General features: G+C 39.6%; 1 protein-coding gene across 2 annotated transcripts in view; it reads right to left on the bottom strand.

Moving 5' to 3' along the window:
• DSE (dermatan sulfate epimerase) overlaps positions 1-14,913 on the bottom strand; it is a 58,039-nt gene that overhangs the window by 22,260 nt on the left and 20,866 nt on the right. For both annotated transcript variants that reach the window (XM_080938413.1, XM_080938412.1), the window contains exon 2: positions 12,344-12,812. In XM_080938413.1, the coding sequence (XP_080794539.1) occupies positions 12,344-12,759 (416 nt within the window). In that variant the 5' untranslated portion in view covers positions 12,760-12,812. The remainder of the gene's footprint in view (positions 1-12,343; positions 12,813-14,913) is intronic.

Genomic DNA, 14,913 nt, shown 5'->3' with positions numbered 1-14,913 from the left:
ATTCACCAAGGATTGAACTGTCTGTCAGCCTTCCATGCCATCATAAAATGGCTGAGAAAAATCACCTGAAGAAAAGGGAAAAAAGTCAGTTCCTAGTTTCGGTTTACAGTCACTGGCCCCATTGTTTTGACCTGTGGTGAGGGAGAACACTGTGGTAGAAACTCTGTGGTAGAGTGTAACTTTCATGCTATGTCAGCTGGGAAGTAGTTAGAAAGGAGATGAGGTTCCAGGATAGTTTTCCATGGCATGTACCATAAGATCTCCTCAAACTCTAGTTAGGCCCTATCTCCTAATGTTCCCCCCACTCCTGGTTGTGCTACTGTTGAGTGTTTCCACCATGTGAGCCTTAGTAGTTAGTCCAGATCTGATCTAAAATACCATGAACCCTTGTTATATCAGGGGAAAGGGGCTTTTCCTATGTGGTGATACATGCAAATGAGACAGATCACGTGGACAGAAGAAACAGATAATGTCGTAAAAATAAAGACATGTAAGACAGTGAAATATCCTTTCTCCCAGCAGCCAGCTATCACTCCTACATTCTCTATCTCACCAGGTATAGTCTGTACCAGCTACCCAGGCCCATCCTTCACAAGGCCTCTTGTGCACCTACTATGTAAATTTCAGTGGACCTCAGAATCACATGGGCAGCTTGTTAGAGGTCTTGGGGCTACCACACAAGTCGGGGAGTCAGTGATAGGAAGGAGCTAGCATCTCTCTTCTGAATGATGATCAAATGCTGAAAGAATCATACTTTGTTCCTTCCTTTCCCCACTCTTGGAATATTAACTGTGACATTCATTTCCCTCCTTAACCGAAAATATAGCCACAACTGTCTCTTTCCTGATTCACTGATGCCAGGCCATCATTACGCAAAACAGCTTTCTAATCACAGGCTTATGTAAGAGACTGTATGTGTCTCTGCAGTTCAAAGCCAGCAGATAGAACGGTCAGGAAAATTGGGGAGACAGCTGTTAAGAGTAATTGATATGTGTTTCCTTAACTGATAAAGCCTTACAACTTAAAAAGGTAAAAGGCCATTTTGAAGCTACCTACGGCAAACTGAACTATTTGGCTTGCCCAGAGATCCATTACCAAAAGAGCCAATGAACACACCTGGATCCTTATCAACAGATCCAGTAAGCACACCTGTACCATTATCAAGTGATCCGATGAGCACATTTGTATCAGCAGTAGCTTCAGCAGCTATTACAAATATTCATCTTGCATTACTAAGAATGCACAGATAGGAAGGCCCCCAACACAGATGATGTCAGAGTCAGCTTCTTATTCCATCCAACACACAAACCTGGTGTTTAAAAACTGATTATAAAATATCACAGAAAATTAAAGGTCTTTGTGAAATACAGATAGACTCAGTGCCTGCTAATTAACATCTTCCCTTGAGATAGAAAATAAGGAATGCATAAAATCCAAACATCATGCTTGCCAAGTTTTTCTTAGAAAACATTTAAAGCTACACTTAAAATGTTTACATGTAAAGAGTAGGCAGAACTTTATATGCAGGTTATCTGTGCTGCATATACAAAGTGAGAGAGATTCCACTACACAAAGGAGGCTTCTTCTGGCCTGAAACGATTCAGGAAGCCTACACTCTTTAGACAGGCAACAAAGGACACTGAAGTACACAAGCATAGTACTGACTGCCTCCTTAACCAGTTCAGAACAGTGCCTACACTGCAGGGCCGAGGGGTAGGGCTGGGTTGCAGAAATGGCCTGCCTTTTACTGCTTTGACCAAACAGCTTGTTCCAAAGAGAAAGGGGAGAGATCTACATTGGGTGTGGAGGTGTCAGGAAGGCAAGTGTGTTGTGTTACTGTGTCAATAAACTGATTTAAATTAAAAAAAAAGAAAAGAAAAGAAATACAGGACAACACAGATAGGTAAAAGTCCTTAAAGAGGAATCATAAAAATCCCTTAGAAGATTACAGGAAAACACCAAATAGGTAAAGGAATTAAACAAAACCATCCAGAATCTAAAAATGGAAGTAGAAACAAGGGGGAAAAGCACAAAGGGAGACAACCCTGGAGATAGAAAACCTAGAAGAGATCGGGAGTCACAGAAGTAAGCATCAACAACTGAATACAAATGATAGAAGAGAGAATCTCAGGGGCTGATGATATCATAGAAAACAATGACACAAAAGTCAAAGAAAATGCAAAAAGCAAAAAGCTCCCAACCCAAAACATCCTAAAAACCCAGGACACAATGAGAAGATCAAACCTGAGGATAATAGGTATAGAAGAGAGCAAAGATTTCCAACTTAAAGGGCCAGTAAATGTTTTCAGCAAAATTTTACAAGAAAACTTCCTTAGCCTAAAGAAAGAGATATCCATGAACATACAGAAATCATACAGAACTCAAAATAGATTGACCAGAAAAGAAATTCCTTGTGTCACATAATAGTCAAACACAAAATGCACAAAAAAAGAAAGAATACTAAAAGCAGTAAGGGAAAAGGGTCAAGTAATATGTAAAGAGAGACCTATCAGAATCACATCAGACTTCTCAACAGGGACTATGAAAGCTAGAAGACCCTGGGCAGACGTCATACAGATGCTAAGAGAAAAGAAAGGACAGCCCAGGCAACTTTATCCAGAAAAGCTCTGAATTACAATGGATAAAGAAACCAAGATATTCCATGACAAAAACAAATTTACACAATACCTTTCCACAAATCCAGCCCTACAAAGGATAATAGATGGAAAACTCCAATGTAAGAAAAAAAAACTACACCTGAGAAAAAGCAAGAAAGTAATCTTCTTTCAACTAGCCAAAAAGAAGACAGCCACACAAACATAATGTCACCTCTAACAATAAAAACAACAGAAAACAAAAGTCATTGGTCCCTAATATTCCTCAACATTAATGGACTCAACTGCCCAATAAAAAGACATAGACTAACAGACTAGATAGGTAAAGAAGACCCCATATTTTGCTGCATGCAGGAAACGTGCCTCAGTGACAAAGACAGATACTACCTCAGAGTAAAAGGCTAGAAAACATTTTTCCAAGCAAATGGTTCAAAGAAACAAGCTGGAGTAGCCATGCTAATGTCAAATAAAATTAACTTTTAAGCAAAAGTTAGAAAAAAAGATAAAGAACATTTCATATTCATCAAAAAGAAAAAGGCACCACTATGAACTCTCCATTCTGAATATCTATGCTCCAAATGCAAGGGCACCTACATTCATCAAAGAAACTTTACTAAAGCTCAAAGTATATACTGCACCACACACAATAACAGTGGCAGACTTCAACACCCCACTCTCATTAATGCACAGATCATAGAAACGAAAACTAAACATAGATACAGTGAAACTAATAGAAGTTATGAACCAAATGGATTTAACCAATATCTATAGAATATTTCATCATAGAATAAAAATATATAATTATATATTCTTTTCAGCACCTCATAGTACCTTCTCCAAAACTGACCATATAATCAGTCACAAAACAAAGGCCTCAACAAGAAGACTGAAATAATCTCATCCATTCTATCAGATCACCATGGACTAAGGCTGGTCTTTAATAACAACAAAGATGATAGAAACCCACATACACATGGAAGCTGAACAATGCACTACTTAATGATAAATTAATCAAGGAACAAATAAAGAAAGAAATTAAACACTTTTTAGAACTTAATAAAAATGAAGGTACAACATACCTAGCCTTACGGGACACAACAAAAGCAGTGCTAAGAGAAAAACTCAGAGCTCTGAGTGCCTCCAAAAAGAAACTGGAGAGAGCATAAACTAGCATCTGTCAGCACACCTGAAAGGTCTAAAACAAAAAAGCAAGTACACCCAAGAGAAGTAGTTGGCAGGAAATAATCAAACTCAGAGCTGATAGCAACCATGTAGTAACAAAAATAACTATACAAAGAATGAACACAATAAGGAGCTGGTTCTTTGAGAAAATCAACAGGGTAGATAAACACTTAGCCAGACTAACCAGAGGGCACAGAGAGAGTAAACAAGTTAACAAAATTAGAAATGAAAAGGGAGAGATACAAAACAGAAACTGAGAAAATTCAAAAAACCATCAGACCCCACTACAAAAGACTATACTCAACAAAACTGGAAAATCTGGATAAAATTGACAATTTTCTAAAATGATACCAGGTACCAAAGTTAGATCAGAATCAAATAAACCATCTAAACAGTCCCATAAAACCTAAAGAAATAGCAGTCATTGAAAGCCAAAAAAAAAAAAAAAAAAAAAAAAAAAACCACCCAAAAACTAAACAAACAAACAAAAAAACCCTGCCCAGGACCAGATGGGTTTAGTGCAGAATTCTATCAGAAGAAACACTACACAATCTGTTTTATGGAAGCCACAGTTACACTATACCTAAACCACACAAAGACCCAACAAAAAAAGCAAACTTCAGACCAGTTTCCTTTACAAATATCAATGCAAAATACTCAACAAAATTCTCACAAAACTAATCCAAGAACACATCAAAACAATTTTCCATCATGATAAAGTAAGCTTCATCTCAGGGATGCAGAGATTGTTCAATATACAGAAATCCATCAACATAATCCACTATATAAATGAACACTGAAACTAATAGAGCAGAGAGTGGGGAAGAGCTTGGAACAGAGAGGCACAGGGGAAAATTTCCTGAACAGAACACCAATGGCTTATGCTCTAAGATCAAGAATTGAAGAATGGGACCTCATGAAATGGCAAAGCTTCTGTAAGGCAAAGGACATTGTCAAAAGGACAAAATTGCAACGAACAGATTGGAAAAAAAATCTTTACCAATCCTACATCTGATAGAGGGCTAGTATCCAACATATACAAAGAACTCAAGAAGTTAGACTCTAGAAAATAAAATAAACCTATTTTTAAAATGGAGTACAGAGCTAAACAAAGAATTCTCAACCAAGGAATATCAAATGGCTAAGAAGCACCTAAAGAAATGCTCAACATCCCTAGTCATCAGGGAAATGCAAATTAAAACAATCCTGAAATCCTACCTCACACCAGTCAGAATGGCTAAAATCAAACATTCAGGTGACAGCAGATGTTGGTGAGGATATGGAGAAAGTGGAAGACTCCTCCACTGTTGGTGGGATTACAAGCTAGTACAACCACTCTGGAAATCAGTCTGGAAGTTCTTCAGAAAATTAGACCCAGCTATACCACTCCTGGGCAAATACCCAAAAGATGTTACAATATACCACAAGGACACATGCTCACCATGTTCATATCATCCTTATTTATAATTGCCAGAAGCTGGAAAGAGCCTAGATGTCCTTCAACAGAGGAATGGATACAGAAATGTGGTACATATACACAATGGAGTACTACTCAGCTATTAAAAACAATGACTTCATGACATTCTTAGGCTAATGGATGAAAGTAGAAGATATCATCCTGAGTGAGGTAATCCAATCACAATAAAAATACACATCATATGCACACAATTATAAGTAGATATTAGCGTAAAAGCTGGGAATACCCAAGATACAACTCACAGACCACATGAAGCTCAAGAAGAACTACCAAAGTGCAGATGCTTCAGTTCTTCTTAGAAGGAGGGACAAAAATATTCACAGGAGGAAATGGAGAGACAAAAGTTTGGAGCAGAGACTGAAGGAAAGGCCATCCTGGACTGCCTCACCTGGGGGTCCAGCTCATAATCAGCCACCAAACCCAGACAATACTGCTGATGCCAAGAATTGCATGCTGACAAAAGCCTGATATAACTGTCTCCTGAGACACTCTTCTAGAGGCTGACAAATACAGAGGTGGATGCTCACACCCAACCATCGAACAGAAACCATCCAATGGAGGAGTTAGAGGAAAGAATTGAAAGAGCTGAAGGGGTTTGCAACCCTGTAAGAACAACAGTACCAACCAACCAGAGCTCCCAGGGATGAAATCACCTTTTAAAGACTACACATGGAAGGACCTATGGCTCCAGCTGCATATGTAGCAGAGGATGGCCTTGTTCAGCATCAATGAAAGGAGAAGCCCTTGGTTCTGCCAAGGCTTGTTGCCCCAGTGTAGGGAAGGGCAGAGGAAGTGGAAGGGGGTTGGTGGATGGGAGAACACCCTCATAGCAGCAGGGGGAGAGGGGATAGGATATGGAGTTTATAGAGGGGAAACTAGAAAAAGGGATAACATTTGAAATGTAAATTTAAAAATACCCAATACAAAAATTTCAAAAAGAAAGAAATTGTCCAGTGTTAAAGGCTCAGAGCCATGGATTTTCAAGGATCTAAATCTACACAAAATGAGGAACCTGTCACAGAACTGAAAGAACAGGAAAGAAAGTTAGAAAAAGTGAGGGGGAAGGGCAAGAGAAAAAAACTGTGAATGAGAAAGAGCCAGACTTGGAGGCTGGTGTTCTGACAGCCCAGCATTTGTTCCCAAGACCAGTGCACGTTAATTGATTCCAGGTGTCTGCCGAACAAGCTTCTCTGCCTTTCTTCCTGGAAGGTCACCAGAGGAAAACCTGATCTTTTCACCCACAGTGCTCTGTGGCTCCAGGTGTTGGGGCCCAGGTACTTCCTCCGTGCTTTTGATTCTCGGTGTTAGCTTACAGTTTAGAAAAGCAAAAAGGCCCGAGAAGCAGCAGCAAGGAGCAGCCTCACAACTCATCTTGGTCTGTAGTGCAACAAACCCAACAGTTTCTTTCAGCGTAATGGAGACTTTTCTTTTGTAACCTCTTTCTCATTCTGTTTTATACTATTTTACAAACACACCATAGGATTTCAGAAGCTTACAGTCCATAAGTAAGGATTTAGTAATCTGTTGCAGAGAAAGAAAGGACAATTCAACTTGTATTCTTTCCCTCTCTGGTTCTCCCTATTCCCTGTAGCCAACTGGCTCCAACACAAGAATGAAGTCATTTCTTTTTTCTGTGATTTATTTTCTGTCTCATGATAAGGCCTAGAAAAATACTATAAGCAAAGGGAGAAAGTGATTCACTACAAATACTTCTCAGAAACACAGCTCCAGAACACCAGAGTAACTAAAAGGAGTATTCTACACCCAAGACTTGACAATCTTACATCTTTGTCTCTTTCTGTATAATAAAAGGAATAAAGTTTTAGTAAAACTATGTGCCAGCTACATAATCTTAAGAGCTTTCTGGGCATCATCTTGTTTCATCCTTAGAACCCTAATGGAAGGACAGATTCATCCACATTTTACAGATGTAAAAAAAAAAACAAAAAACTGTTTACAGCAACTATGAAATCTGCCAGAAGGCATGGGACTAATTGAAATAGAATAAGGACACAAGACATAGACCGAACTCCAAGATCACTGTGTTGGGCCTGTTTTCCCTGGGTTCACAAATTAGGAGGAAAGCCCCTAAGACCCACTACTGGGAAATGCACAGTGGATGCCTTCCAGCTATCGACTCCAATTTGAGCAAATCACTTCTGTTACAACCTTAAATCTCTTCACAGTGCTTTCATCTCCATGTTTGATTAAGTGAGCCATGGTAAGCTTACACTTTTCTGCACTAACTAGACAACAGTGGTCTTCAATAACAGAGAGAACCTTTTGTTTTCTTTGCAGTAAGTTCTAGATCACTATATACACACACCGAGTAGACCAAACTCACAGCAACCTAACAAACGTTCGCGTGAGACATGTAGCATGAAGGGACACCATCTGACGGACAGGCATGCTGTCATTTCACTTCTCTAGCATGAGAAAAAGTCTACTGAAGAATCCAGTTAGTCTAGGGGGAAACAGGGCTGGCTAAATCACACATCACTCTCCTCCATCCTTACTCCTTCATCGCTGCAGGTTTAGTGAAATTTGCTCAGGAGAGCCTCCGTTAAGGGAACCTAGGCATGCACCAAACAACATGCTCCCGTTCTCCCAGTGCTGTCTGAAAAGCAATAATACACTTCATCACTCACTCTGAAGGATGTTTATGAGGGTACTCTGTGAAAATCTACAAGGTTCTTTGTGGTCTTTGGGCCAAAAATAATTGTTCTTTTATAGAGTAACTGACCTGATTTTTATTCTCATGGTTACTGTAAACTTCAAAACTGAGGAAGCCTAGCATCTTGTTGCTAAATAAATGAACAGATAAAACAAATCAAACTCAGCAACCACATATGACAAACTTGTGGTCACAGTGTGTAACACATTTTAATGATTCTCACTATTCGTCTCCCAAGCCATTTCCAACTCTTCAACTACATCTTTTTCAGCTACTTTCTATTTGCATTTTGTATTATGTGTCTTTAAATTTGGCTTAAAGGTAAAGGCACAATCCAGGCAAGCACAAGAAAGAAAATAAAAAGGCATACACATTATAAATTTTGTAAGGAAAAGAACCAGAATATGTGCTGACTCCAAAACATCATTGAACAGATCCTTATAGGAATCTGTTTACAATCTCTATGAAAACACTTTTTTTAGACTATTATTTCCCTGGCTTGAATTTTAAACTCTTGATTAAAAAAATACTATTCTGTTTATGTACATTAACTGCTATGGCTTTTTAAAAATTGTATTTTGTTTATTTGTGTGTGTATGCATGTATTCATGCCATGGCACACATGTAGAAGTCAAAGGATAAATTGTGAGAATTAGTTCTCTCCTTCAGCCATGTGGGTCTCAGAGATTGAACTCACGCCATCAGGCTCAGTGGAAGTACACTGATGCCTGAGCCATCTGAAAGGCACAAAACACACACACACACACACACACACACACACATTTTTGAGTTTACAAAGTAAGCAATGCACAACCTTTGCATTAACAAAAACAAGACAGGAAAGACATTCTGGAAAGGATGTAGGTGCTTCCACACATTGAGATGGAGCACACACAGATGCCTCATCTTTCTGTGGCATTTAGAGACCCATTTAATTATTATTATACATATTTCCAAGCCACCCTACCACTGACAATCTCTCAAGATTTCTTTTCTACTTCATAGTGTATTTGATATAAACAGTACAGTTAAATAACATTTCAATTTAACTTTTATTTCACAGTGGCTGAAAATTTTCCCCTATTTTCTTGTCTTGTCTTTTCTTTTCTTTCTTTCTTTTTCTTTCTTTCCAAAGCAGAATTTTTCTGTGTAGCTCGGGCTGTTCTGGAACTCTCTCTGTAGACCATGTTAGCCTCAGTCTCAGATATCTGCTTACCGATGACATCCTAGTGCTAACAGTGAAAGCATGGGTCACCATGCCTGGCATGGTTGAAATTCTTAAGTACATCTATATATGTGAACTTTTAAATCTCTTTAAAATATACTAACATTCAATGAAATTCAGTACATAAGATGGTTAATACTGTCAGCTTGACAGGTTCAGTGAGATGAGCCTTTGGACCTACCCCAAAAGTAGATCCTAGAATGCATAAAAAAGAAAACACTTATTGACCATGGGCAACCATCATTTTGGATGCACCATGACCAGTGTCATCATAATGAACCACACCCTGAAACTTCGAGTCAAAATAAGCCCTTCCTTCCAGACGTTGCTTGTCAGGGATTTTGCCACTGCAAGGAGAAAAAAAATACAGCTTTAAAATTAAAAAAAAAAAAAGTGTCATTATTACTTTCTCCCAAGCCTTCTTCACAACCTCAACATGAGATTCCTATACACATAAAGAGGGGTCCTGGAGAACAAACAGTGCAAATTTTCAAGGAACATTGTCACCGGCAACTTTTCTGATGGTCTAGGTCTAAGAACAATCCAAAAAAAAAAAAAAAAAAAAAAAAAAAAACCAGTAAAAATCTCTGAACAAAATTATTTCCTTCTTAAAATTCTATGAATAACAATTATAAACCAGTTAAGGCCAATGTCCTACGTAAAAATAGAAGAGCCAATAATTATCACCACCTGCCATTATCCTTTATCGAGGCCTTACTTTATGACATGAACTTTCAGAGTACTGTGCACCAGGAGGCTCACTACTAAGTGACTGTAAAGGAGTCACGCTACTGCTGCTCTGGTACACACCAGGACGCTGAGCCTCCAGCTGAGAAATTCATCTGAAGTGATACAGCCGAAGTAGGGGCTGGACTCAGGGCGCAGGCACTCCCAAGTTGGTTCCTTTCCACTGCTGTTCAAGGAAGTCATGAATGACAATCCTTAACTTCGTGTTCCTCAGGCTCTGAGCTCCGAACAGAAGTACCCACTGTAGGAACTCTTCATTCCAGGCATAGAGCTAAAAACAGCTAGGCCATTTCCTCGATTCTGAATCCACATCACTAGCATAGTGCACCAAATACAGTACATTCTCAACATGTCAGCTAAGGGAATAAGTAGAGTTTGGTCATTTTCAAAAAGAGGAGGAATGTTCAAGGAAATGGCAAATATATTCCACAAATGAAGCCATTGAAGGAAGGTTTAACTCTGTAATATTAATTTATAAATACAACCAGTTATTTTTTTTTATTTTTCCTAAAATGGATATGGACATTCCATATCCTAAGGCAATGACAATTCTCTCAGTATACTTTTTGGATATACTGAAGAGCTGCATTAAACTGAGCAACGTAAGCAAAGGTAACTGGAATAGAAAAACATGTAGCAAATTGCTACTCTTTGCCTTAGAGACGCTAAGATATATTTCATGTAAAATTTGCTCATCACAGAATCACTACAGATGTGTCTAAGCATTTGAAACCAGTCCTCTCCAGGCCTATGACAAGTGGCAACATGCATAGTTTTAAGACTATGTTTTTAAAGGGGGGCTACTTGCCCCCCTCTTTCTTGGTTTCTTGCTCTCTTCCTCCTCTCTTAACCCCTTTGTCCCTCCTCTCCCTATTCTCTTCCCCGTCTCTCTCCCTGTGCTCATGGACAGCTTCTATTTCTCTACTCCTCTCTCCTCTCTCTCTTCTTCTCTTCTTCTTTTCTCTCTCTCTCTCCCCGTACTACCCTCTTAACTCTCCTCCCCATGCCCTGAATGAACCCTATTCTATATTTAAAAAAAAAAAAAAGACTATGTTTCATACAATCTGAAAGCATTTTTCACAACTAGCCCATGAATGTGTATTAACCTGGAGTTTAAGAACCAAAATACATACACGAAATCTGCGCTCAGTCCATTCAAACTTTATCTCTTTAGAAGCAGATGGAAATATGAGTTATAAACAAATTCAAGCTAAACTAAAAGAGATGGGAAGTTTCTTCTTGAATCTTAAAACTCCTGAAAGTAAACTATGACATAATCCAAATTCTTGACATAATTCACTGCAGCACTAGCTTTCCAGGGTTGGGCCCTCTTCTGCTCATTAGACAGAATCTTCTTTGTAAACTGCAGACAATCCTATCACAATGACACACCACCTTATCACAAATGCACATAAATGTTAACTGGCTGAAATGCCTTCTAGGCTAAAACCTTTTAGTCAATTTGGCAAAAGGCTGTCAATCAAAACCTAAGACCAAATAATAAGAACCAGTATCAGGCAATGGTTCTACCCCAAGGAAAAACATTTATCAGAGGAACCCAGCAGGACTGTGATGCTATAACTACTCTAATATCAGTACAATGTGCTCTCTGCTCACATATTCATGGGAGTGTTGGGGTAGAAAGCCTATTACACTGCCAATTATATAAAAGTTAGCACACAGAACTGTCTCTGGGGCATAACATCTGATAAACTTACTGATTTATGTGTTTATGCAGTATACTTCATTTTTAGAGTGTGTGCCTTCCACTTGAAATGAGCAATGGGGAAGCACACTGTGCTATGCAGGCAGCAGCTTCCTCTGTGCTGCTGGTTAACACATCTCCTGCTTGATTTCATCTCACATTGCTTGTTCATCCTGTTCCTAGGAACAATGGGCTACACCCTATATAAATGTCCACCATAGTCACACAAGGACAAAATCGCTAACTGATGAATTCCTCAGAGTATGCTTCCATCAACAAGTGATCCATGACTGAAAATGTATGCTAAACAAGGAAAAAACTCTCAGTCATTAACATGATACTGGTCTCAATTCTTCAGTTTTTACCCCCCTTTGTTAAGCTCCTTTCAATACCATCCTTCTAAACTAAAACACATTAAGAGTTAAGTCTTTTTGAAACTGTTATTCACGTTTGCTTTCTTTCTTCTTTTCCCTCTCTTTCCATTTCTTTTTTCTTTCTGAGATAGGAGCTCAAGTATAACCTTGAAGTTGCCACGCTCCTATCTCTATCTATGCTCAGTTAAGAGAATGTACCAGCACACTCAGCTCATTAGGCATGGGAACCAGGGCTTCATGGATGCTTCACAATCATTCTACCAACTGAGCCACATCTCTAGCCCTTGAATCATTTCTTGAAGTAACAAGGTTAATACCGGAAGAAGGAAAAGACAAAAATCTACCAACTAGGCTGTGCTGCCATCCTCTCCATGTAGTCTTTGGCCATGTCACGAGCTTCAGTGTTCTCAGGATACAGCACACAGTACATTGCCAAGGCACCCAGGTTGTTTCCATAGATCTCATTCCAGCGGGCACTGTACTCCTTGTGATCCCAAGGAGGCAGGTACTCCAAGGGGTTAGTCAGCATGGTGTGCACAGCCTCTGTGAGCCGAGCTGCAATGTGCTCATGGGAGCTGGCGGCCCTCTGCTGGAGCTCTGCAACATCTTTCCTGGAGAAGTACAACATTGGGTGGCTGTCGTAGTCAGCATTAGTGAAGGGAATCATGACTTCTGGGTTCTCATCCGTGATGTAGGCTGACACACAGCATAGCAAACATATGAAAAACACACTAGGAGCCCCCCGTGTATGAGTCCTCATCGTGACACCAGATCTCCAAGTCTCCAAGGCAACCAAATCATCTTCGAACGATCCTACGAGAAACACAGAGTTGGTCATGCCTGGTAGAAGTACACAGTAAACAGGTATCTCACTTCCCAAAGGGACTGAACATTTAAGCATGAGAATCTCTTAATATGCAACTAGAAGCTGAAGTAGGGGGGAACTTACTAGAACCTACAAGGTCTAATTTTATAGGATTAAATGTGGTCTACCAGATAGGATTCATCACGAAAACACAACTTTGGACTTATAAAGAAGTGAGAAAATATGTCTTTCTCATAAATTATCATGCAGGAAATTTGAGATTTTTATAGTATCTTACACATGAATAAATAAACCATAATCACCAAAAGCTGATGACCAGGTGTCTCCTAGAAACCTGAGAAACCTGAAAAACACTATGAAAAATGGAGAAAATCCTTTGTTTCTTAATCCAGCCTCGTTCACCACAATGACATCTTTCTTCCTCATATTTTACCCTCTGAACCAGGCATTGGGATGAGCACATCTGTGGGGACCCATACCAGTAAAACAGTGTGAGTAAGGTTAACATCCTCTTTGTGGGAGTGGAAAGTAGACCAGCGAAGACAGAAAAATCTGCCAAAAGCTTCCTGGGCTGACATCAGCTCTCCATGAAGGCCAGACTCAGGGATCTGCAACTAGGAAACTGTCATGCCTTTATCCAGAAAAGAAAATCCCAGCACTGAAAGACTGGATGACTAGTGATTATGCTTTCCCCTTATTGCTTGAAACCACTTGTCTTAGTCAGGGATTCTATTCCTGCACAAACATGACCAAGAAGCAAGTTGGGAAGGAAAGGGTTTATTCAGCTTACACTTCCATATCACCAAAGGAAGTCAGGACTGGAACCAACCCAAGCAGGTGAGGAAGCAGGATCTGATGCAGAGGCCATGGAAGGATGTTGCTTACTGGCTTGCTTCCCCTGGCTTGCTCAGCCTGCTTTCTTATAGAACCCAGGTCTACCAGCCCAGGGATGGCACCACCCACAATGGGCTGGGCCCTCCCCCCTTGATCACTAGTTGAGAAAATGCCTTACAGCTGGATCTCATGGAGGCATTTCCTCAACTGAGGCTCCTTTCTCTGTGATAACTCCAGCTTGTGTCTAGTTGACACAAAACCAGCCAGTACACCACTGTATGCCTTTTCATTTTGCATACAGGCCTTGGTATCAATCAGTAAATTAGAAATATAAAGCAGACTTAAATATTATCTTGTCTAGTTGCTTTTCTTTATAGCTCTTTTTCTTCCTGGTGCCATACTTATTCACTAGCTAAAAGAACCACCTTCAAATGGTAGCAAACACACACACACACACACACACACACACACACACACACACACACACGCATACACACACACACACACACACACACACACACACACACACACACACAAACCCTCAGTATTGTCCATGTTTCACATCTGGGATAAAGCAGCCATAAAACCTTCAGAGAAATGTCAGGGAATTCCTAAAATTCTTATGAGGGGAAAGGTTATAGAAAGCAGACCAGAAAAAAAAAGTTTTATGTAAATAATGAACAGTGGTTTTCAATTATTAAAGGGAAAAGTCGATGGTGAACCCAAGCAAATTTTCCAAGGAAAAAATGGCTTTCTCCCAGACAGATGAGAGAAAAATAAAAATTCAACACCAAATTCAATCCATATTCTCAAGTTGCCCCATCTCCCGAGGAACAGTGTGTGGCTTAGCTTGGGGTTGTTATTTCTTTATTTTTTTTTTTTTAGATGTACTTAGAGTGTAAATGTATATGAGAAAATGTAAAGGCGATTGTTTGGTGTTACATTTTAGGTTCAATAACAGAATTTCTGATGAATAAAAAAATTAACATAATAATATTAAATCAAGTAAATAAAAGACAAGTAAGTCGTGGACTCTGCCACTATTGTGTCTAGCACCCAAAGCTTCAAGGCACCTGGCTAGATCCTTCAAGGTCAGACTCAGCCAAAAGAAATAGTCCTCTGTGGTTACATAGAGGGTGCGGTCTCAGGCAACCCAGAAGCAGCTGGTGTGAAAGAATGCTCAGTCCCCCACCAGCTCCCCCTGACAGGGGACTGCCATTTAAGAGAATGGTAGGCTAAGCTTTCTCTTCAAAG

This window comes from Micromys minutus (genome assembly GCF_963924665.1).
Source record: "Micromys minutus genome assembly, chromosome: 25".
NCBI classification, from domain to species: domain Eukaryota; kingdom Metazoa; phylum Chordata; class Mammalia; order Rodentia; family Muridae; genus Micromys; species Micromys minutus.
This window is presented reverse-complemented; position numbering and strand designations above follow the sequence as displayed.